The sequence below is a fragment of the Pleurodeles waltl genome, chromosome 6, assembly GCF_031143425.1.
Source record: "Pleurodeles waltl isolate 20211129_DDA chromosome 6, aPleWal1.hap1.20221129, whole genome shotgun sequence".
NCBI classification, from domain to species: Eukaryota; Metazoa; Chordata; class Amphibia; order Caudata; family Salamandridae; genus Pleurodeles; species Pleurodeles waltl.
In genome coordinates, this window is record NC_090445.1 from 1,095,065,112 (window position 1) to 1,095,087,516 (window position 22,405).

The 22,405-nt window shown below is 41.7% G+C and overlaps 1 protein-coding gene across 1 annotated transcript in view; it reads left to right on the top strand.

The window, feature by feature from the left end:
- The window catches only part of LOC138300602 (heparan-alpha-glucosaminide N-acetyltransferase-like), a 1,159,463-nt gene that overhangs the window by 36,057 nt on the left and 1,101,001 nt on the right, over window positions 1-22,405 (top strand). Inside the window, exon 2 of the mRNA XM_069240195.1 lies at window positions 4,763-4,857. Within this exon, the coding sequence (XP_069096296.1) occupies window positions 4,763-4,857 (95 nt within the window). The remainder of the gene's footprint in view (window positions 1-4,762; window positions 4,858-22,405) is intronic.

Sequence of the window (22,405 nt, forward strand, 5' to 3'; positions counted from 1 at the left end):
GTGGATGGAAGAGGCCCTTAAAGGGTATGGTTATCTCCTAGTGAACCTGTGACCCACTCTGCATTCCTCTTATTTCCCTGCAGTCTCGTGTCATACCTTTCATCTTTCATACCCCATCATATTATTTAAACACTTTTTCACTTTTAATACTCTATGAGACTCATGTACAGTTACAATCGCTACTTACAATATTTATCTTCAAAATGTTCTTTCTGTCTTTCAAGTAGAAATAGGCGGATGACAGTGACGCCAGCAGGCATTGAGGATCCTAGTGTATCAGACCGAGAACATGAAAAAGGAGTAGTTAGTTTCACTCCTGAAAGCCCTTTGGGTAAGCCAATTACCTTTCACTCACTACTTCCATAAAGCAAGAACTGATGTCATTTAAGGGTAGCCTTTCTTGTTCTCTGATACCCCTGACACTTCCCATGCTGGAGGTAAAGAGCTCTATTACCTTTCTATGGTTCCCGCTCTTTGCCCATTTTTGAAGGCTCTCAGTAGCAAATACAAAGCTACTGAAAGCGTAGGTTTGAGGTGAGAGAGGAGCATGTGATCTCACAAGGAGTTGAAATGTATGTAACGTCTTTTCCGTTACTCTATGTAGTTTTGTTATTTGATGTCAGTGGTTGCAAGTCACATGCATTGTGATTACAGTGGCAAAAAAGTCTACTGGTATCATGTATCACTATCAGGAGCTGACAAGAGATCAAAGCAGACTATAGGTGCATGTGTGGCTTATGAGAATCTAAGGTAACGTATTGACCCAAACTCTTGACTATTAGTGAGACTGAAAGACTAGATTCTCATCCCATTGTACAACATGGGTGCCTTCATGTTGTGTGTTGACACTAAATTATTGTAGGCGGGTACCTTGATCGTTTTTGATTACCACACTCACAAATCTGGCTAGATAAATGAAACCCATTAACCTTGTTGATCCAACCTCACAATGGGTCATCTTGTGGCTACTGAACCAATTTTATTCATCGTTGTCTTTTTTGCTGCATTTAACCTGCATAGATGGATCTCACCCGTCACCAGGTAGAAAAAGGCCACTTTTGAGTAAATAATCAACTTTCTTTTGCAGACCTACAAGGAGCACATTTGCTTATTTTTTTGCTTATTTTGTAGGGACCACTCTGATGATTTATGCACAAAACAACTATCATTTCCCAAAAACACAATTATTCTGGAATACGCTGCCCACGATACCAAGGTGAAGACACAAACATGCCTTGCTTCAGTTAGCATGTATTGATGTTTATGTAGCACAAACCTAGCTATGAAGTAGTTGCTCACTGTACAGTATTTGAGGGTTAGGAGATGACCTCATGTAAATCTAGTGGGGATTAGACAAGTACATTTTACACACATTTTTATTCAAAGGAAGATTCATTGATTTCACCCAGAACCAGTTGATGTTGAGTCAAGCGCCAATGCCAGGTTCCAAAGACGGAAGCTCTAGCCTCTCGACCAGAGCTCACCAATCCCTGTTATATACGAGTGTGCATGTGCTATCAGGGGCGGCTGGTGTTCAAGGGCTAAGGGGCTGAGCTCTCTAGTGAAGCATATATTTAAATAAATTATGAAAGTAAAACATTTTCTTCACAACATTTTTCGAATGAAAGTTGTGCACTTTCAAAAGCCCCACTCCGCCTGCGTGAGTATGTGGCTGGAAGCTGCACAGTAGGACTGACAGGACTTGCCCACGCAACGCCCTTACGTTTTCTCAGAACGCAGTGAAGTCCCTGGCTTATTTCCTCCTCCACCAGGAGCTCTGATAGTAAACAGCCTGGCGCGTTTTTCTGTTCAGCCTGGGTTTCTAAAAACGTCATGACACTCAGCTATTATTATTCCACCCTTTCCTATATACTCAAATGGTGGGGTGTGATCAGAAGGTCTTACTGACCACACCCCACTCTATGACGAAATGGTTAAGGGTCTGTTGAGAAGTATGTTACCAGAGGTCACATTTTATTAAGAGAATGTGGCATTGCGCAAAATAAATCCCCTTTTCCTGCATTACAAGGAGTCTGTGGCAGAGAAATTGAATAAATACAATAAATAACTTCATCCAGAGCTCTCTGGGAGACAGAAGTGTGACCTGAAGACCTCAAGTCAGAAATATGCACAAAAGTAAGTTGGAGCTCTATATTTTTTACAGACAATAAGAAAAATATCTGTTCTCTCAGCTCTCCTCTCCCTTCCCTTCACTGCCTCTGTAGGTTATTTCATCTCTCAAAGGCAGTAATGGTTCCAGTAATGTATCATGGCTAGTAATGCTCGCTTTATTTCTTCTGCAGACTAATGACGTGATATGTCATATTAAACATGTAATCTGCAGCTCAGCTTTTATCACTGAAACTGCTGGATACTGGATGGGTGAGGCTATGTGTGTTTGTTTGAATAAGTGTTTGCAGGGCTTGACTGAGTGGCTGAGAAAATGTGGGTGTCTGTGTATAAGAGTTGTATGAATGGCAGTGGATGACAATGTGGATGAGTGAATGGGTAGGTGACCAAAGGCAGGGGGTGAGTAGGTGAATGGAAATAAGTGGGTAGTGACGTTCACTCACAATGTGCAATTCCGTCTTGTATTTGTGCCCCTCCACTGCTTTCAGTCACCAGCCACCACCGTGCACTATGCTTGATGGAAAAAGGGAGACACAGATTAAATTCACTTCTACATGTATATACATAAATGTGCGTGCCATTTACCGTCTATGATGTTGAATATCGAGTGTTTACTGGATGTTGCTTTAATGTACACAGGAGTCTATGTTTCACGAATACATGTCTGCTTAAACATATGTGTACCCAAATGTTAAAAAGTAGTCACACAAATATTATTGCCTAAATGTGTAGGTGTAAATGTACCCTGTCCGTGTTGTTTCCAGCTCAACATGGCATTGCTGTTTAGATATAGAAATGTGTGCATGTGCCAGTGGAGCTGGAACAGAGAAAGAAAGTGCATAATTCCTCCACTATGAATTCTGAGTTGAGTAACTACTTGTAATGGAACTCACTATGTAAGATACATGGCATATCTTAGCAAGGTGAAAACATTGGTGCACTACACCATTTTGAAAAAGGTGCCTACAAACAAAAGTTTCACTCTAGTTAGTTGAGGCTGTCACAAAAGTTAGAAACTGGCAATACCAATGAAATCCCTGGTGAAGGGTCCATCGTGAATGTTGATGATACCAAGAGATCAAAGTCCAAAGACACAAATGCTGTAGACATAAAACGTGGGTTATAGAACTTTAGAATTCCAAAATTTCTAATATCTTGTCAGCTATGAAATGGCATACATACCTTGACGTGGAAATGAGGTTTAAACCCATTGTTCCATGTATATTTCAACAAAACACAACTTAAAGCTACAAACATCATGATTACTGATGACATCATGGAACTGAGACACTAAGAGGCAGATTTAAGCAAAGTTTGTTCGCTGCACCCAGTACAGTCCCACTTTCCTTGCGCAACTTAGCGTCCTCCTACCGACAACTTAGCGTCCTCCTACCGCCGGTGCAGGGTAGGGGGCAATAGCGTCAACATTTGTGAAGCTATTAATGTACTGTTCAGGGTTAGCGCTAACATTTTGGCGCTAACCCTGAACAGTACATAAAGGCCCATTGTAACCAATGGTTTGCCCTCTTTTAATGCCTGCTCTGAGCAGGCGTTAAAAATGCTGGGAAAATTATGCAACAAAATCACTTAGATTTCTTTGCACCATTTTTTCGGGCCCCCCTAAAGGGCATATATTATGTGTGGTGCAGGCATAATGTGGCACAAGGGTTTTTCAAAGTGGCGCAATGCATGCATTGCGCCACTTTGTAAATATGGCACAGAGTTTTTGGCCATCTAATGCCACATTTGTGGAAAAAAATGATGCTAATGTGTCGTTAGATGGTGCTAGGCCCTCTTAAATCTGGTCCTAAATTCCAAACCATATTTTTCTTCCAGAAACCACTGCAATCCAGAACTTTAGTCCATTTGGTTCAATTGAAATATTCTCAAACGGACTGGGTTGTTGAAGGAAAGCTCAGGACTGGAAAATGGTGTCCTTCTTAGGCCAGGATCACTAACTCGCCAGTTTAACAACATATTACAATGAGAATTTTATGGATACATTTGTGTTTGAAATGAGTTAAAAGTAATTTTTGTGACAGTTTAATTCATTTTATAAGTATTAAAACTTGTAGTTAGAAATTATGATAGTTGTGAGTATATGTAGAACTGATGCTAAGTTTGATCTGATTTAGGTTTTAAGATAATCTGAATTGAAATAGGAAGGCCACAAACACATGCTAAATTTGAAAGTCAGCTGCTTATGTTTCTAAAAATGGTGTGTGTATATCTTCTTTAAGCACGGATTGTCATAAAAAAATTGAATAAATGGATATTTTTTTATGATATTACCTGAACTGTGAGTAATTCTTTTTGAGTCCACCAAATGAACAACCCAAGGTCCCCTTTGATAACAGGGGTTGCCGCAGGAGTTTATGTGTTTATGTTCTGTGTATTTGAATAGTGCACAACCCACCAGTGAGTGTATGCAGGCGCTGGTGTCCATGATGATATGTAGTCATCTGATCGCCAAACCCAAATACACAAATCTGTCTATTCAGAAGCTATGATTCCAGAGACCTCCTTGGTATAGCCATAGAGCAATGACTCCCACCTAACCCGTGCAGAGACATTTTCTGGTATCTCTTGTGATTGATGCATAGTATATTAATCTCTTTAATCTCCTCTTTAGTGAATGAGCTGAAGCTTGACCAGGCTCTTCTCAATGTGCAAAACCATCTGTCAGACAACATCAGCCTGTACTATGTCTCCGACTACTGCTACCAGGTAAGTGGACACCTAGGCATGTTAGCCCAGTGTGTGGAATCCTTCCTAATCTTGTCACTAGTACTGTAAGGGCCTCATACTGAGTGCTGTGTATTTTGGTGCAGTCATACTGTTTTCAATAAATTCAGATACCTCACTGAGCAGTGTTTACTGGGGGAGTGGGCATTCCCTCCTGTTTCTGAGTGATTTCCCCTTGAAATAAGGAATAACCTGAGGTATTAATTTTATGCTCACCGGATATCACAGAACTGTCCTCTGTTTTGAGCATTTTCCCTCTCTCATTTTAATAGGCCTTTCCTGGCAAAATGTAAAGGGGTAATATTTTGCATGTGAGGTAAATTATCAAAACTCAGAATCCCAGTTTGGACCAAAACTTACAATTTCCTTCAGTATTCGGGATCCCATAGGACTCGGAATGAGTTTGAAAGTACTTGAGTATTTCACAGTATGAACTCTAAACCTTCCTCACCTTCCTCGTCTTCATTTGCATTCATTCTTTAAATCCCTTTAAATCCTACATCATTTATCTCTCAACTACATGACGTCTGACCTATGTCTTCATACCTGTACATTTTTCAGCTTGTAAGTATGTCTGCGGCATTTTATGTATACAAAGTATTTAGTGCTTCTGTAATCCCCACTCATCAGCGTGTTAGTTCCTAACCCATGTCAAATGTAGGAATTCCCTCCCGAACTAGGAGCCTTGCATACAAATATATTGAATAGCAATTACCTAAAAGCGAATCCTTGCAGATTGCTGTTTGGTAATTGCCAATGGGTATGTATGGAATGAATTGCAAAAATAATATTAATTAGTTAAGTAGTTGCTTCAGTATTTGGGAAATCACATTTAGCAATTTTCTAAATACCAAATGCAGGTGGAAATAGCGACCAGATTTTTGGGCATACAGTGATCACATCAGGACCAGGAAGTAGGTTTCACTTTAAATCTGGAGAGAAATGATGCAGCATCTCCCTAGCAGGATCCTGTTGATATCCCAGTCTGGCATGCTCGCAATATGTCATGTAAGGACAGTGAGAAGGATGCTGGCAGCAGGAAGAGAAAACTGTTTTTTTTCTGAGAAGGAACTTAAAATCTGCACAGGAGAATGTGTTAGGTACCACGGACAGCTTTTTGGCATGTCATCCCTCACAGTGGCTGAAGTCGAGAAGGAAAAAATATGGAAAGGAAAGCAGGAGAAGATCAACTCTGTTGGGGTCAACAAGAGATAAATTAATGAGAGAAGGGTGAGATGGCATGATCTCAGATCACGTCCAAGGAGAAGGTGGCAACCCATTTGCGTGAGCCATGAGTAACAGGAGAAGGCCACCTACCCTTTCCCCACCAACTGCCATCGAGGAGCTTGTGCAAAGCAACCTGGAGCTAGAAGACATCAGTGGTTTTGGTGCTTTTGACACCTCTGTCCTTCCAGGAACCTCACAAATAGACTTTTACTAGTAGAAAGCGTATTAGAAGGCTGTGTTTATGGCAAATAAACATATTGCTATCCCATAAAAACCAAAAAACAAAAGTATGAATCTTAGATGTACAATAGTAGTAGTACATGTGCTTTTAAAGAGCATTAAGGGAGATGTAGTTTAAGAAAATCTGCAACAAGTAGTAGGATCTAAATAGTCAATTGAAAAGGCATTTAATATAGGCAACGTACAACCAAAAACACATTTTAAAAAGTCCTCTTAATCCTTTTTTTACACAGAAAACCCACCTCCACAAAGTAACCACTCTGAATGGTAATGCTCAGAAGACATCCACTTACATGTTGCTGACTGCAGTGGTAGGAGGAGCCAGGTCAGTCCAACACATGCTGCAAATATTAGCCTTATAGAGAGATAGCTGAAGGAGGGAGTGAAGACATCACACTTACTGTTGCACTGTAACCTGCAGAGAGGCCACACTAACTGTGGGGAAGTTTTTTTATCTTGACACTTGTCATCATCAACACATTCAGTCACAGTTCCATGTTCCAAATGTCATGAGTTCTGCAAACCAACACCTCTTCGGAGGTATAGACACCTCTGTGTTCAAAGTTCAGCACCTGCAACAGAAGCAGAACCAAATGAATAATTGAAAAGTGGTAACCCTAGATAAAAACATAACAACTGCGTTTGAAAGTGTCACACGTACCCTAGCTGCCAATCAGATGGCAATGAGTGACAATTTCTCCATTCTCGCTGATGCCATCAAGTCCTTATTTCAGGAACTGCAACGTAAAAGCATGCAGCAAAGGCATAGGAAGCGCAATACATCATTCCGCACTGATGGGATAAATTTTGCCATCAATCGCATTGCACAAGACACAACCACATTATCTCGGTGTACGGTTAGTTTGCAGGTGGAAATGGGGCACTACAGTGTGGATGTAACAAGAGGTCTAATACAGGTGACACATGGAGTGGAGACAATGAAAACAACTAGCTTTGCAAGTGGTAAAACTGGTTGGAGTGGGAGAAAGTGACAGTAGCATCTCAGCTCCAGGAAGCAGCAAATCAGGAGTCAAAGTGATGCTGCTGAAATTGCTGAAGCTAGGTCATCAGCTCGCAACAAATATAAGCCTTAGAAAGGGCCAGCCATTACATCCTAACATAGCATTTCACTTTCATATTATATTGTTTTTCAAAAAAGAGAATGTAAAGAGAAGCATATTTTGAGATATAAAATGTCAAACTTGAAAATAAAAATATAGTTAGTTATACAATGTAGACTGGCTGTTTATGATTCTTTTTTGTAAAAATGAACACATATACCTCTGCCAACTAGAGACCCAATTTCTATCACTTACCATGCAAAATAATGATTGGTTATATTGGCACAGGGGAAACGCCTTTCTACAGCATGTGTTTCTTCATGTGTCGGAGATGATGAGACTGGATCCCGTTCCTCATCTGGGTTAGAGTCTGAGACTGTTAGAGTTAGTCCCTTAAATGTAAAAGCAATATTGTGCAGAATTGCACGTTGCTAAAATCTTACAACTGATCTTTGGAAAGTATTGCAGGGCTTCACCAATCTTGTGCAGCCATCTAAAATGACTTTCTAAAAGTCCAAATATGTGTTCTATAGGGTGCCTGATTGTCCTGACTCTCACTGAAAGATAGTCATTTGTCATGGCCGTAAGGCATACACACTATCACCTAAAAAAAGACGACATATATTTACCCAATAAATATCCGGCATCAAAATCTCCTATATGTAGCCTTTGGTAAATTCCACTATGCCGGAATATGAAAGAGTTGTGGGGGTTTCCTGGAAATTAGGCCACAATATCTGTAATTATATTTTTGGCATCACACGCCAATTACATTTTCAATCAATTGGTATTTTTCTGATTCCAGAATAAATACTCCATGTCAAATTGTGGGCATATAGGCACATGTTTCCCATCTATACATTCTATGATGTGAACATTTTTGCAATCCTATAGAATTCTATTTTGGTGGTGTGAAATTCCTGTGCATTTCTAGGGAAATATATATAGCTCTTAATGTGCATTAACAGCGTGTAAAAATATGAGGAAAAAACAAGAGAAAGCACTCTGTGACACACCATCACCTGATGCAATGACACCTTGGTAGCCACCAGAGGCAAACAAACTACATAACACCTGCACATGGGTGGGCATGGACTTACTATGCAAGGTGTGTCTCTCAAGTTGGGGTTTAAAATCAGCTATGAGCTCCAGGATTACAGCAGTATTTAGTCTGTTCTTTACATATATCTCTTCCACTGTTTGCTCATATAGTGTGATCCTCAGTCTGCAGATCCTTTCCTGTTTTCTCCTCCTTCTCAGCAAATCAACCAGAATAGGCTTTCTCCTAGTGATCACATACGGAGCAGCCATTTTGTAAAACCACAGATGCATTCTGGGGTGGCTTTTATAGTTTGCACACTATTACCATCTGGGGCGACATTACTTAAAAGGCACAATTTCCCTGTTTGCGCCAAGGTGCACCTTTCTAAAGGGAGAGTGTGCCCTATAACGGTCAATACATTGCCCTCAGAGCAGTTGTGAACTTGAGCGGCTCTGGGGGTTGTGCATTCAAGTGAAATATGGAGCCGCTGTTGACCAGCGGCTCCATGTTTCACTGTGCAGGCATAAACCCACCTGCACTTTCAAGAGGGAAGAGAGATCCCCTTGCAGGCGGATGCAGTGAGTGACCGCACCCGCCTGCAGGAGGATGTTCATGTAGTCAATGGAACCCCCTCCAACTTCTCCTGAAGGCTGCCCTCTGGGGGCACGCTGGCAGTGCACTATCTTTTTTGTGGGCACTCCAGTGCGCTTTCTGACGCCATCCTTGGCTAATATGGAGCAGGCACAGAGATGAAAGGGATTCCATCATTTGCATGAGACCACGCTCTATGCAGATTAGGAAACGCCCTCTTCTGATAGCACTGGCACACATGTGGCTCCAGTGCTTGTTGTATTACAGCAGTGGCTGCACGAGCTTTTGTGGCCCTTTTTTGTAATACCAAAGTGCCTCAGGTGCACAAAGCGGGCATCCACATTGCTGAGCATCCAGGGAACTTTGTATAATATGGACCCTGGTTTGAATTGATGCTAAATTGCATGTCCAATCATGAGTTTTGTGACTATTCACTAATTGTGAATGTAATGAACATAGGAATAGCGAATCACTAGTAACGATTTCTTAATAATGATTTTCTGTTTTGAGTCGGTTAAATAGCAAATCGTAATTCATTCGAATCACTAAATTTGTGGCTGTGAAAGAATTACACGCACACCAAATTGACGACCAGTAACCAGTTTGTGACTGATTACTGACTCGCAAAAAAATGGCCCTAGAGCTTCACTTTGCAAATCAGCTTCAAGCGAAAGTACTGTTCTCACGGCAGAATTTTATGTAAGTGCTGTTCATTAATTCACAAAGTTGTGAAGTTTGTTGCATTAAAAAATGTTCGCCTGAAGGTAAACTTGTCACAAAAAAAGTATGTCCAGTTTTATTTTTACCACAAAACTGTTTTCGCAAGCTAAACATGAAGAAAAATCTTGCAATGTGTAAATATAATAAATATGCAGTAATCTCGTATTCATTATTTACGTTATTCACTTTGATGGTGTTACACTGTTCTTTAAATCATGTATACGATCACATTTCGATGTTATGGCCAGTGAAACGTGCTAACCACTGAGTTATATCGTAAGGGGCAACCCGGGGTCGGACTGGGACTCGCACAAAAATAAAAGTGGCCCGGTCAGTGAACTAAAAAGTAAAAAAAGAGGCCCCCGTTTGCACTTAGAGGCAGCTTTGAACTTAGGACTTGATGTATAAGTGTATTGCGAGGTATACCTGACTGCATGGATTTGAGCTTGCTGCAGGCAATGATTGTTTCAGTGTCAACGAAATCAACAGTAAATAAATCGTCACATCATACAAGAAAACAGGCCCAAAAACGTACAAAAAACCCACACACTGACCGGTCAGACCAGCCCATCGGGCACTGCTTGATTGCCCTACTGGCCAGTCCGACCCTGGGCACACCTGATGTATACCTACATCACATCGTTATTCCAGTTTATGCTTATGAAATGCTGACCTGCATTATAGAAGATCCTTTCAGTTTTAAAATCTGATTACTTTAAAAAAGTTATGTGGACTTCTTGATTTGAAAAAAAAAAAGTGCAGGGCAGGGGAGTGAAATGTGCGTTAGGCACACACTGCTGGTCCTGCTGAATGCCAACAACCAAGGCTGTCTAGTCTTTAGTCAACCTCACCCCTCTTTCTTCAACAGCCCAGACTCACTCCCTCTTTGTAGGTACTTTTTCATAGCTGCTTTCTTTCTTCTTTTGTGACTCTCTGTTTTTCTATCTTTCTTGCCGTCCTTCCTTATTCCATTTCTGCCTTTCCATCTCTTGCTCCGGGTCATAAAGTGATGATATAAAACACGTCATGGTCCCAAAAAATAAGCACAGCCATTCACCCCCTTCAATAAACGGTAGAAATTAGACACTGATCCTTTGACTGCTAACCACTGACTGAAGTGCAAATATAAGTAACAGTACTATTGCCTTGATAAAAAAAAACTTCAAACAAAAACCCAGGTGACTCCTTCAAAAAGCACTGCAGTGCTACTAGGTATGGCCTTTTCAGACAGTGGTGAATCTATACACTCCATACCTCATAATACTTGAACTCTGTTGCTCAACCTTTCTCTTATACATCCATTCATTCACTAACTCATTTTGCATTCAGTAACTCATCTGTCCACAATAAAACACAGACAACAATTGTAAAAGCAAATGCGAGATAAACTAAAGGAATAAAAGACAGAAACAGTTGTTGCCTGAAAAGGACATATGCTTGGAATAATGCAAAAAAATAACATGGTAGTGAGAGGCAACTTTGGAATGCAGTAGTGACCAGTGTATCATTGTTCTATTTACCAACATGGTCATTGTCTTTAGAAGCAACAGCTTGGCCATTTTGGAACGGTAAAATATTGATGTGCTATGCCCAATACCTTTCCATGATGTGCTCTCAGTAAACATTGTGCTGACGTGCAATCATGGAATGAGATTGGGCATAGTATATCATTGTTGTTGTGAACCAAGATGGTCGACATATTTATTCTAAATTTAGCAACTACGTTGGAAAGATAAAACAACAATACACTATGTCCACTATTCCAAAAGGATCCTGCGTTTTAGAAGCGGTTGCCACAACAGGACCCCACCCTACCAATGCAATGAGTGGCAAACGAGTAGCCCTTTAGCACTACTTGGGGTGTTGCTGAAGCCCAAAATAAACAAGCATTTTCAATGCAACGGGGCTCGCATTTGCTCGAGTTGGAGCTAATTGCGTTGTAAACTCCTAACCTAACTTTTCTTGCCATACAAATTAAAAGAAAAAAAACACAGCGCGATCGCGCCATGTAAAATGCAGCGCGATCGTACTGAAATTGAAAACGAAAAAATGGAGCGCGATCGCGCTATGTAAACACTAGTGCAATTTCGCTGCGGGGAAAATTAACAGATAAAGTAGTCCAGAAACCAGGCACAAAACATCGAGCCTCGTATGTTTCTAGTAATTTACCGGTGCTGTGTAGGCGAGCTAAACACCAGAAAAGGCATGATGTATGCATGCCTTTCACAAATGAAAGCAAGCAGATTTTAAAGAGCAAGCCCAGGAACCAATGAAAGAGACTGACATGACCTGGGCGTGGTTTGAAGCCCAAAGAGAGATTACTTTATGGACGGAGCGCTTTGCGCTCGCCCATAAAAAGGAAAGAAGATGAAAGATATAACAGAGAACCTTTGAAAGGGGTCAGTTGAAAGTAAATGCACTTGAAGCCTTGGCTCTGAAGCATACTCATTTTAGTCACGTGTCATCAGGTGAAATGCAATAATTCACAGCACAATAGAGCGTATGGCTGAAGAGGGCTGACCCATTTTCTCATTCTGTATGGTGGTACGGGTCGAAGCAGAATGTGAATGACATTCAAACAGACCAATGCCTGGACCTTCATAACAATTGAACAGGAATAGGAACTGGTCCTCAGAGCAGGACCATAACAATAAATCTATATCTTTGGACATCTCTTAAATGGTAAGAGCCAGAAAGAGGTTATCTGGATTTATTCAGCAGTGTAGCAAGAATGTCATAGGCCCGGGGAAAGCAAGGAACATGGTCCCTTTGACTCCTGCTGGTGTAGCAAAACACAGCAATTGTTAGGGTTCTGGACCCCATTGCCACTGAAGCTACTGCACCAATGGTCGCAATGCCCTTGGATTCTATCGAACGTTTAACTGTACTATATCCTTAACGTGTATTAAATTATTATTTTGTCACTAGTATCAACACTTACTGGATATTCATATTTATTGTGTTTTTTTTTGTATAATTGATTAATCTATTTGACATTTAAACCACCTCTCATGAGCTAGTCCTTAATTCCGCAAATAAGCTACCAAGGAAAATCAATGAGGATTTGTAGACTGAACTTTTCTTTTTAGATTAAGGGGCAGATTTAAGAAAAGTGGTGCTGCACCCAGTGCAGTGCCAATTTTCTTGCACCCCTTAGCACCCCCTACTGTTACCATGTGTGTGCAGTATTAAAATACAGCGCACCATGGTGCACGGTAAGGGGCAATAGCGTCAACATTATTGACACTATTGATGTACTGTTCAAGGTTAGCGCCAACATTTTGGCACTAACCCTGAAGAGTACATAGCCATTATAAATAATGTTGTACCCCCTTTTAAAGTTTGCTCTGAGCAGGCATTTCAAATGCCACTAAAAAAAATTGATTTCTTTGTGCCTTTTTTTTTAGCACCCCTAACGGAGGAATGCCCCTTTGCATACTTTATGCCTGCCACAGGCATACTGTTGAGCAAGAGATTACAAAGTGGCGCAATGCATGCATTGCGCACTTTGAAAATCTGGTGCTGTGAATGACACTAATGTGGCCAAGGAGGCGCTAGGCCCTCTTAAATCTGGGCCTAAGTAACTATTATCCTGTTCATTAGAGATCTTTAGGGTCGTGGCAGGAGCTAAACACCTAAGAAGGACCAACCTCTCCCATTGCCTCCCTGCTGCTATTTACTTTGATTTCGAACAACAAGGGCAACACTCTTGTCCATGCGAACATGGGTATGAAGCATCAACCTGTAACAATCGTTCACACGGAATTCATTTAAACATACAGTGAATTAGACCAGGAAAATCCTGTATCGAGTTAATCAACATAAAACAATCTTTGGTTAAACAGAATAATTCTGTTATGAGCAAATCAAAGCATGAATAACTTGAATGATCAGCCAGTATGTGTAATTATTCACCTGAATCCAAATTATTCCAAGAATCAGACCAAAATGTATGGAAACATTAATTATACACAGTCGAGTGAGTGGTGAAAGAGCTGTTCAAAAGGATCCCAAGTGAAAGAAATCACTGTGCATTTAAATAGGTTCCATGTGAATGTTTGTTACAAGGTTATGCTATTTACTTTGAGGCTTCCTCAAACAGAGACCTTACCAAACCCTGTAACAAGTCTGCCAGTTTCTCCAAACCAGGGCATATTTCTACGGTACTGAGGAAGTTAGCGATTACTGGGCAGCATATGTGGTGGTCACTAATGCTTATCATTATTGTTTATATGGGCTCAAGTACAATTTTACTCCAGTTCAACAGCCTGTTAACTGACGTTTACACTTGATTGTATAGGGGTTAGTGAGGTCGAACAGGTAAGCCTTGCATAAGGAGGTGCAAGTAGGTTTGAAACTCAGATACACTATGACACTGTAAGCCAACACAATAAACTCAAAGTCGATAGTTTAAAGCAGTGATACTCAAAGTAGGGCCAGGGGCTGTATGTAGCCCTCCTGACATTTACATTCGGTCCCTTGGCCAGCAGCAGCACTGGGTTCCTATTTTGTTGTCCCAGCAATAACACTGAGAAGGAAGTTAAACAAACAGGCAAGCCTTAAAGTTAAATAAACAGGCAAACCTTTATTTAAAGGTTAATTGAAGTTAAAGAAAGGAAGCAACTAGGTTATCCTGCACCAGCTGAATTTAAATAAAAATGTGTTTCTAAAGGCATCTTGCAGCAAAAGTTTAAAAATACGATAAGGTCTCTTTAAAATTCAAAAGATTATTTCATTATGTGCAGAACTGTTTCACCATAGTACACCACATTATATCAATGCATTGAGAAGTGGGTTTTTTAAAGCAACAGTTTTCAAACATGAATTCACAGACATTCATTCTCACCTTCCCCCCACCTTGACAATGATGTAAATGGTGAATTAATATGTAAGTCAGTTGTATCATAGTTGGACTCTCGCTCCTAGGCAAGACTGCTAGCTTAGGGAAGACCGCACTTTTGTTTGTAGGCGACTGAGTCACTCCTACAACAAGCCGCAACTGTCGTCCAAACCCTCCCGGCTCACAAGCAGTACCTCATGTAAAACCCAAACCGTAAAAGGTGATTTATAGCAGTCTTTACGCACGGACTGTAGATAAGACCTCTCAGGGAAGTCATGGTGGAATGGAACCTACCCTTTTCTCTCATTAGTAACACATCTCAGTCAGACACAGGCAAAGAAGGAAATGCAGGAGATTTTTCAAAAGGTTTATTGATAAACTGCTATCTATGATAAAAAAGCATGAGCTGCAATGATTAGGATAATGAACAATAAAAGAAGCATAATTGTGTAGATGAGAGTTATGAAAAACACCCACCATCTTGCAATAAGCATGAGATGTAAAATCCCTAGCATAGAGAACACAATTTCTAACTTAATGAGAGCTGGGTATGAAAAAACGAATCTGCCAGCACCACTCCATGAGAAGCACCCCCCAACCCTTGTTACTTTGGAATGAGGTCTCTAGGTCAGACTCCGTGATGTGACAAAGGCTGTGTTCTGCAGCAGGGTGACATGCAGTGTAGATGGCATCTGGAAGGAATCCCTCTAATGACCTTATCCATGTGAGATGTATTTAAATGGATCATGTAGGACCTCTGATGCAGATATGTTCCCAAACAAGTGATAAGGAGGCAGACTTGTAGTGGCAATGATATAAACAATCCCCAACAAGTGTACATTATGTTCCTGTCACACGTAAGTGAGAAAGGGACATAAGGTTAATATCTACATACATCACTGATCATGATGCTGATAAGGACACCTTCACAGAGTGGCCCTGATAATGGAAATCAAAACATTTCTATAACTATAAACAATGGCAGCCATCTTAAAATAAATAATAAAATAAATGGAGTAAAACAGAGCAAGCTAAGTAGGTTAAAAGTCACCAGGTGATGGGGGCACATGCCTGCATCCAAAGGGCTAAACTAAACTCCCGAGTCCCAATAAAGACTAGATTGGATTCACCACAGTTAAGTGCACACTTTGGGCTCCTATTAAACATGAAAAACACCCAAGTTTACTAAATCAAACACAGGAGATTTTCTACAGTGCACAGCCAGAAGTCCTGTATTTTGGTGTCCTTTTATATATGATAATGAAGGAAAAAGAGGAAAAGTGAAATTGAACAATGCCTAGGATCACACAATTTGGTAAAGTGGGGAAGCCATGAATAATCCCAGATTTTCTGATTTAACATTTTGCAGTTCAGCCTCTGGATGTATATGCTTTGCTTCCCCTATGGCCACCTTATCGGCACACCATCTTCACCCACCCGCCACCCTGCTGCCATCAATGCGGCACTCGGTCACATCACAGACAAAACCTTTTTGACACCTGGGAAAATGTTTGAGTACCCAAGAATTAAAGAAATAAGTCTTCATATAGAGTAAAATTATGACTGTTAAAATAATTAGGAGCAAAAAAAGTCTCCACGCCTACTCAAAATAAGATAAATTCCAATCCGACAAACTTGAACGCCAATTGACAATATTATCCTATGGCAAACGTTTTTGAATTATTAGTCATCCTCTGAAGCTTTTAGGTTCAGGCTTCTTTCTATAGTTTTGTTCTCAGTCCTATTCACTGCAACAAAGGTGCCATACAGAATGCTAAAATATACAATGTATGCCATGATACCTCTGTTTTATCTAGTTTCTCAGTGGCCCTGGGTCAAAGAAGGGACAGCTCGCTAAGTTAAAAACCCTTGCACCTGTGAGTCTGACAAAATGGCTTAAAGCACAAACATCCTTTATATAATAAAAACATCAAACCCAATTGTAAACTGATATTGTCACTGAAATTAAAATGGTGGACCTCAGTTAATAATCTAGCATCTGTTTAGAGGGGCTACTATGACTTCAGTGGTTAGTGACAAGTTGGGGAGAGGCTCTCAACAATCGGGGAGTAGGAGACCATTTCCTTTAAAATTGGTTCCTTTACTTTACTGATGTGATAACTGGTGCTAACTCTGGCAAGTGGCTGGAGTAGGTATTCAGGTGCCCTTGTCTTTTGAATTCCAAGTTGTCATCAATTTTTAAGGTGGTTGGATATTTACAGGATCTTTGGCACGAACTGTAACCACATCTTAAAACCTCAATATACCAAGGACAGGGAGGTTTAGAGAAATGGTTCCAGAACCAGTGTGGCAATCCTCAGTCAGTGAAACACCAAGCTAATATTGGAATAACAAATTAAGTGGCAATTCAGGGTCAATTTATGTGGCCGGGTTGACTAAATAATGTAACAGAACGAGAAAGACGAGTTATCCAGCTGGAAAAAGCTAATAAGGCAACATATCATATTACCAAAGGCAAGTTACTGAGAATTATTTAGGCTTTTGACATGCTAGGGAATCCCAATAATCTAAACAATCATATGTTACAAATTACATAAGAAAAGAAACTATGCACACGTCACTAATCCCTATTCAAAATGCTATTTACCAATGACCATTGATTTTCATTTTCGGAAGCACAATGGTGACATTATATTATCATTGGCCTTCCTTCTTCCCAGAGTAAAAAAGTTTGTTTAAGAAACATTTATACAATGTTGCAAAGTGGATGTCACGGAATCTCTGAGAGAGGTGATGTGGCAAGCATCCCCTGCAGGAGTACCAATACCTCCTTCTGACCGGCCGTGGAGTGTCAGCACTTATTTCTGTCAGTCCTTCTTCCTTCTTAGAGCTCATGCCTGGAAGACACTTTCTGTAGGTTTATTAAACCCTCCATATCAGACACTGAATCATTCTGGGTACCTGAAGGATACCATATCCACAAAGCCTACATAACGGTAAAGCTACAAATTGTATTGCACTCATCTAGTGCTTTGGAAGGCCAACATCCATACATCAGAAGTAAGTCAGACATATGTAACAGAGAAAACAACATGTGCAACACATGCCACCACACACTACATTAATGCATTGGGAAGTGAAGATCCAAGTCATGGGGATAAGACAGATTTTTTAAAGAAAAGTAATGAATAGACTACTTTGCAATCGGTGTAGGAAAAGGTCAAGGAGAAATAACTTTGCTGTTCAATACTAAGAACACAAAGCCCACAAAGTCTACCCTCGCAATCATCTCCAAAAGCACTTATACCTTGGGGCTTTGAGTAGCAAAACTTTGTTCGGTGCATGGTGTTCAATTGTCAATCCATACAATAGGACATGTGCTCCTTTGCTGGCTTTTCTCTCATGGCGACCTTCTCATCCAAGTAAATAAATGATTACCACATTAATATTGTCTCTGGGGCAGCAGACAGTGGTGTATGCCATTAGGGTCTTATATTAAGTTCCCTCCTTCCATTTCACAACTAAACCTTTTCTAAAAACTGTGCACTTCCCTCAAATTTGCTCATTTGATAGGTTCCAGTGCTTCAGATGGTCATGATCTTCACTTATCACACAAATCAATTGTGTATTCCAATAGTTTGACCATACTCCTATCTCCTCATTTTTTACATCGGTCCACAGAATAATGTTTTGGAGGTAAATTGGTAGCAATTTCATCTGGGTCCTTGAAACACATCCCCTGCTTTCAACATTTCATAGTGTATGGCATGCCTCCAGATGCACCACCTTGGAGCCAGAAGAACAGTGAACCTTATAAACTCCCAACAGCGGTCATTCCATCAGAGTTATTAAGGTCATACTTTACTTGGCCACAGATGCAGCTGAACACGTCAATCAACCCTAAGGACCTGATTTAGTGTTTGGCGGAGGATGTTACTCCGTCACAAACGTGATGGATACACCATCTGTTGGACCTGACAGCCTTAGGGTGGTCACCCCTAACTTTTTGCCCGCCTGCCTCCACTTTTTGGACTCTGTTTTTGCTGGCTTTTAGACTCTGTGCACTTTACCACTGCTAACCAGTGCTAAAGTGCATATGCTCTCTCCCTTTAAACCGCGTAACTTTGGATCATACCCAATTGGACTATTTAATTTACTTATAAGTCCCTAGTAATGTGCACTGTATGTGCCTAGGGCCTGTAGATTAAATGCTACTAGTGGGCCTGTAGCACTGGTTGTGCCACCCACTCAAGTAGCCCCTTTACCTTGTCTCAGGCCTGCCAATGCAAGGCCTGTGTGTGCAGTTTCACTGCCACTTCGACTTGGCATTTAAAAGTACTTGCCAAGCCTAAACCTCCCCTTTCTCTACATATATTCACCTCTAATGTATGCCCTAGGTAACCCCTAGAGCAGGGTGTTGTGTGGGTAAAAGGAAGGACATGTACCTGTGTAGTTTACATGTCCTGGTATTGTAAAACTCCTAAATTCGTTTTTACACTACTGTGAGGCCTGCTCCCTTCATAGGCTAACATTGGGGCTGCCCTCATACATTATTGAAGTGGTAGCTGCTGATCTGAAGGGAGTATGAAGGTCATATTTAGTATGGCCAGAATGGTAATACAACATCCTGCTGACTGGTAAAGTTGGATTTAATATTACTATTCTAGAAATGCCACTTTTAGAAAGTGAGCATTTCTTTGCACTTAAATCTTTCTGTGCCTTACAATCCACGTCTGGCTGGGCTTAGTTGACAGCTCCTTGTGCATTCACTCAGACACACCCCAAACACAGGGTACTCAGCCTCACTTGCATACATCTGCATTTTGAATGGGTCTTCCTGGGCTGGGAGGATGGAGGGCCTGCCCTCACACAAAGGACTGCCACACCCCCTACTGGGACCCTGGCAGACAGGATTGAACTGAAAGGGGACCTGGTGCACTTCTAAGCCACTCTTTGAAGTCTCCCCCACTTCAAAGGCACATTTGGGTATAAAACAGGGCTTCTGCCCTACCACCTCAGACACTTGCTGGAGAAGAAATCTGAACCGGAACCTGCATCCTGCCAAGAAGAACTGCCTGGCTGCTCAAAGGACTCACCTGACTGCTTTCTACAAAGGACTGCTGCCTTGCTGTTGGCCTGCTGCCTTGCTGAACTCTTGCCTTTCTGCAGAAGTGCTGTCCAAGGGCTTGGATAGAGCTTGCCTCCTGTTCCCTGAAGTCTCAGGACCAAAAAGACTCCCATCTTTCAACTAGACTCCTTGTGCGCTGAAAAATTAGACGCACAGCTTGCTCCGCGGTAAACAATTCACTGCACGCCGATCCGGAAAGACACCGCTCGACCCCGCAAGGAAAAGATCGACACGACGCCTGCGGTGCGACCGGAACTTCGACGCACGGCCCGCCTGGACAACGTGCCCGACTTCCAGAGAGGAAATCGACGCAACGCCTGCCGTGAGGGAGAAAATTCCATGCACAGCCCACCGGAACGATGCGCAGCCGGACTACAAGCCCAGAATTCCACGCACAGACCCTGGGACATCTGGGAATCCCGCGACCCACAGAGGAGACCTGTCCGCGCGCCGGAAAACAACGCACGACTTCCCCACATGAAAAATAACGACGCAAGTCCGTGTGTGAAGGGGTGAAACCGACGCACACACCATTTTTCCACGCATCTCCTCCTCTGCGGTCCCTTTGTGGAGATTATCCACTTCAAACCAGGTACTTTGTGCTTGAAAGAGACTTTGTTTGCTTTTTAAAGACTTAAGACACTTTATATCACTTTTCAGTGATATCTCTACAATTTCATATTGCATCTTTTATCGTTTTGACCTGCAAATACCCAGATAAATATTATATATTTTTCTAAACAGTGTGTGGTGTATTTTTATGGTGCTATATTGTGTTATTGTGTGATTTATTGCACAAATACTTTACACATTACCTTCTAGCCTGACTGCTCAGTGCCAAGCTACCAGAGGTTGGGCACAGGATAATCTGGATTGTGTGTAATTTACCCTGACTAGAGTGAGGGTCCTTGCTTGGACAGGGGGTAACCTGACTGCCAACCAAAGACCCCATTTCTAACACCATCCAAAATACATTATAGCCTATGGAACTTGTAATAGGACAGACAGGATTATCTGTCACATTTGTGATGGAGTAACCCATCCGCCAAACTCTAAATCAGGCCTAAAGAATTTCGTGACATATGGCTTTAAATTATTGGCCATCCCCAATGATCTAATCTTAATTCTGCCACTATGTTAAATGTTCTACATGAATAAACCTGTGGCCTTGGTGAGTTTCTTTCCCTAAGTTCTTACCAACATAACCTCGACCTCTCTGCTGCATCCCCATGTCCTCCAGTTGCTTAGATAACTGGGCCATTGTGTTGGACTTTTTTTCCTTGACCCAGCCTTCATGTGCCACAAGGTTTCAAACCACAGGCATAGTTCCCTGTGCATACTTCACTGAGTGTGATCATCCTATTCATTTGAGACACATTCCCTACATGCCACCTCTTCAGTCATTTAACACGTGTGACATAATGCTAAAACTCCAAGGTTACTATTTACTAGATATCACCAAGAAAGATATTCCTGATAGTTGTGTAGCATAGGAAACACTGTGCTGAAAAAGAACATTTTATTCTGCTGATACTCCAAAGAGAATTAGTCAGTCATGCTTCAAAGCAGGCTTCTCCAACGAGTATCTTCTGTGCTACTCGTAGCTCTCCAGCTACTTAGAAGTATCTTTCCTGTATACAGCCCGGCCTCTTAAATTAGAGGTTTTTGCTTTGCTGAGTTAATATATGTACACCTAAATGGAAACCTTGTATTCGAAAAGAAATGGATGTATATGCAGAACTCTTAAGCAACTGTTTGGAGAAAAATTGTTGAATTTCCACAGTACCCTCTCAGCTGATATTTGAGTGATATTTAATTAACTGTACACTACTAAATAAACTTGAACTTGAGTGATAATAATCATGTTGTGTAGGGGAGACACATTAAAGATATTATTGTCTTGTGGGGCAGGGGCATTGCAGCGATGACTGATATGTATTACAAGAATGTATGTCGGAACAACGCATGCCTGAACAACGAGGTCGGAACAACGACCACGTTGTTACCACTAATGCCTTTACCACGAATGCCTTAACAACGATTTTTAGTTGTAAAGGCATTCCTGGTAAAGGCATTAGTGATGGGCATGCATGGTTCCAGCATGCGTCCTCCCTGGCCCCCAACCCCACCCCTAAAAATTACCTCGACCCCCACCCCTAAAACCACGCCTACCCTCCACCCTTGCCCCTAAAACTACCCCAAACCCCACCTTGTCCCAAAAATTACAGCGACCCCCACCCTGCCCCTAAAACAACCCCAACCCCCACCCCATTCCTGAAACCTAAAGTACCCCAACCCCCACCCCTTAAACCTAAAACCACCCCTGCCCCTAAAACTACCCTGAGACCCACACCCGGCCCCTACAACCTAAACCCCCACCCCTAAAATTACCCGACCCCCAACCCACCCCTAAAACCACACAACCCCTAAAACAACCCCAACCCCCACCCCATCCCTAAAACCTAAACTACTCCAACCCCCGCCCCTAAAACCACCCCAACACCCCACCCCTAAAACTACCCAGAGCCCCTCACCCTGCCCCTGAAACCCCCAAACCCCCCCACCCCTAAAATTACCCGACCCCCCCAACACACCCCTAAAACCACCCAAACCCCCACCCCAATCCCCCACTCCACCCCTAAAAACCTAAACAACCCGACCCCCCACCCCCAAATACTAAAAATACCCGACCCCCCACCCCGCCCCTAAAACTAAAAATA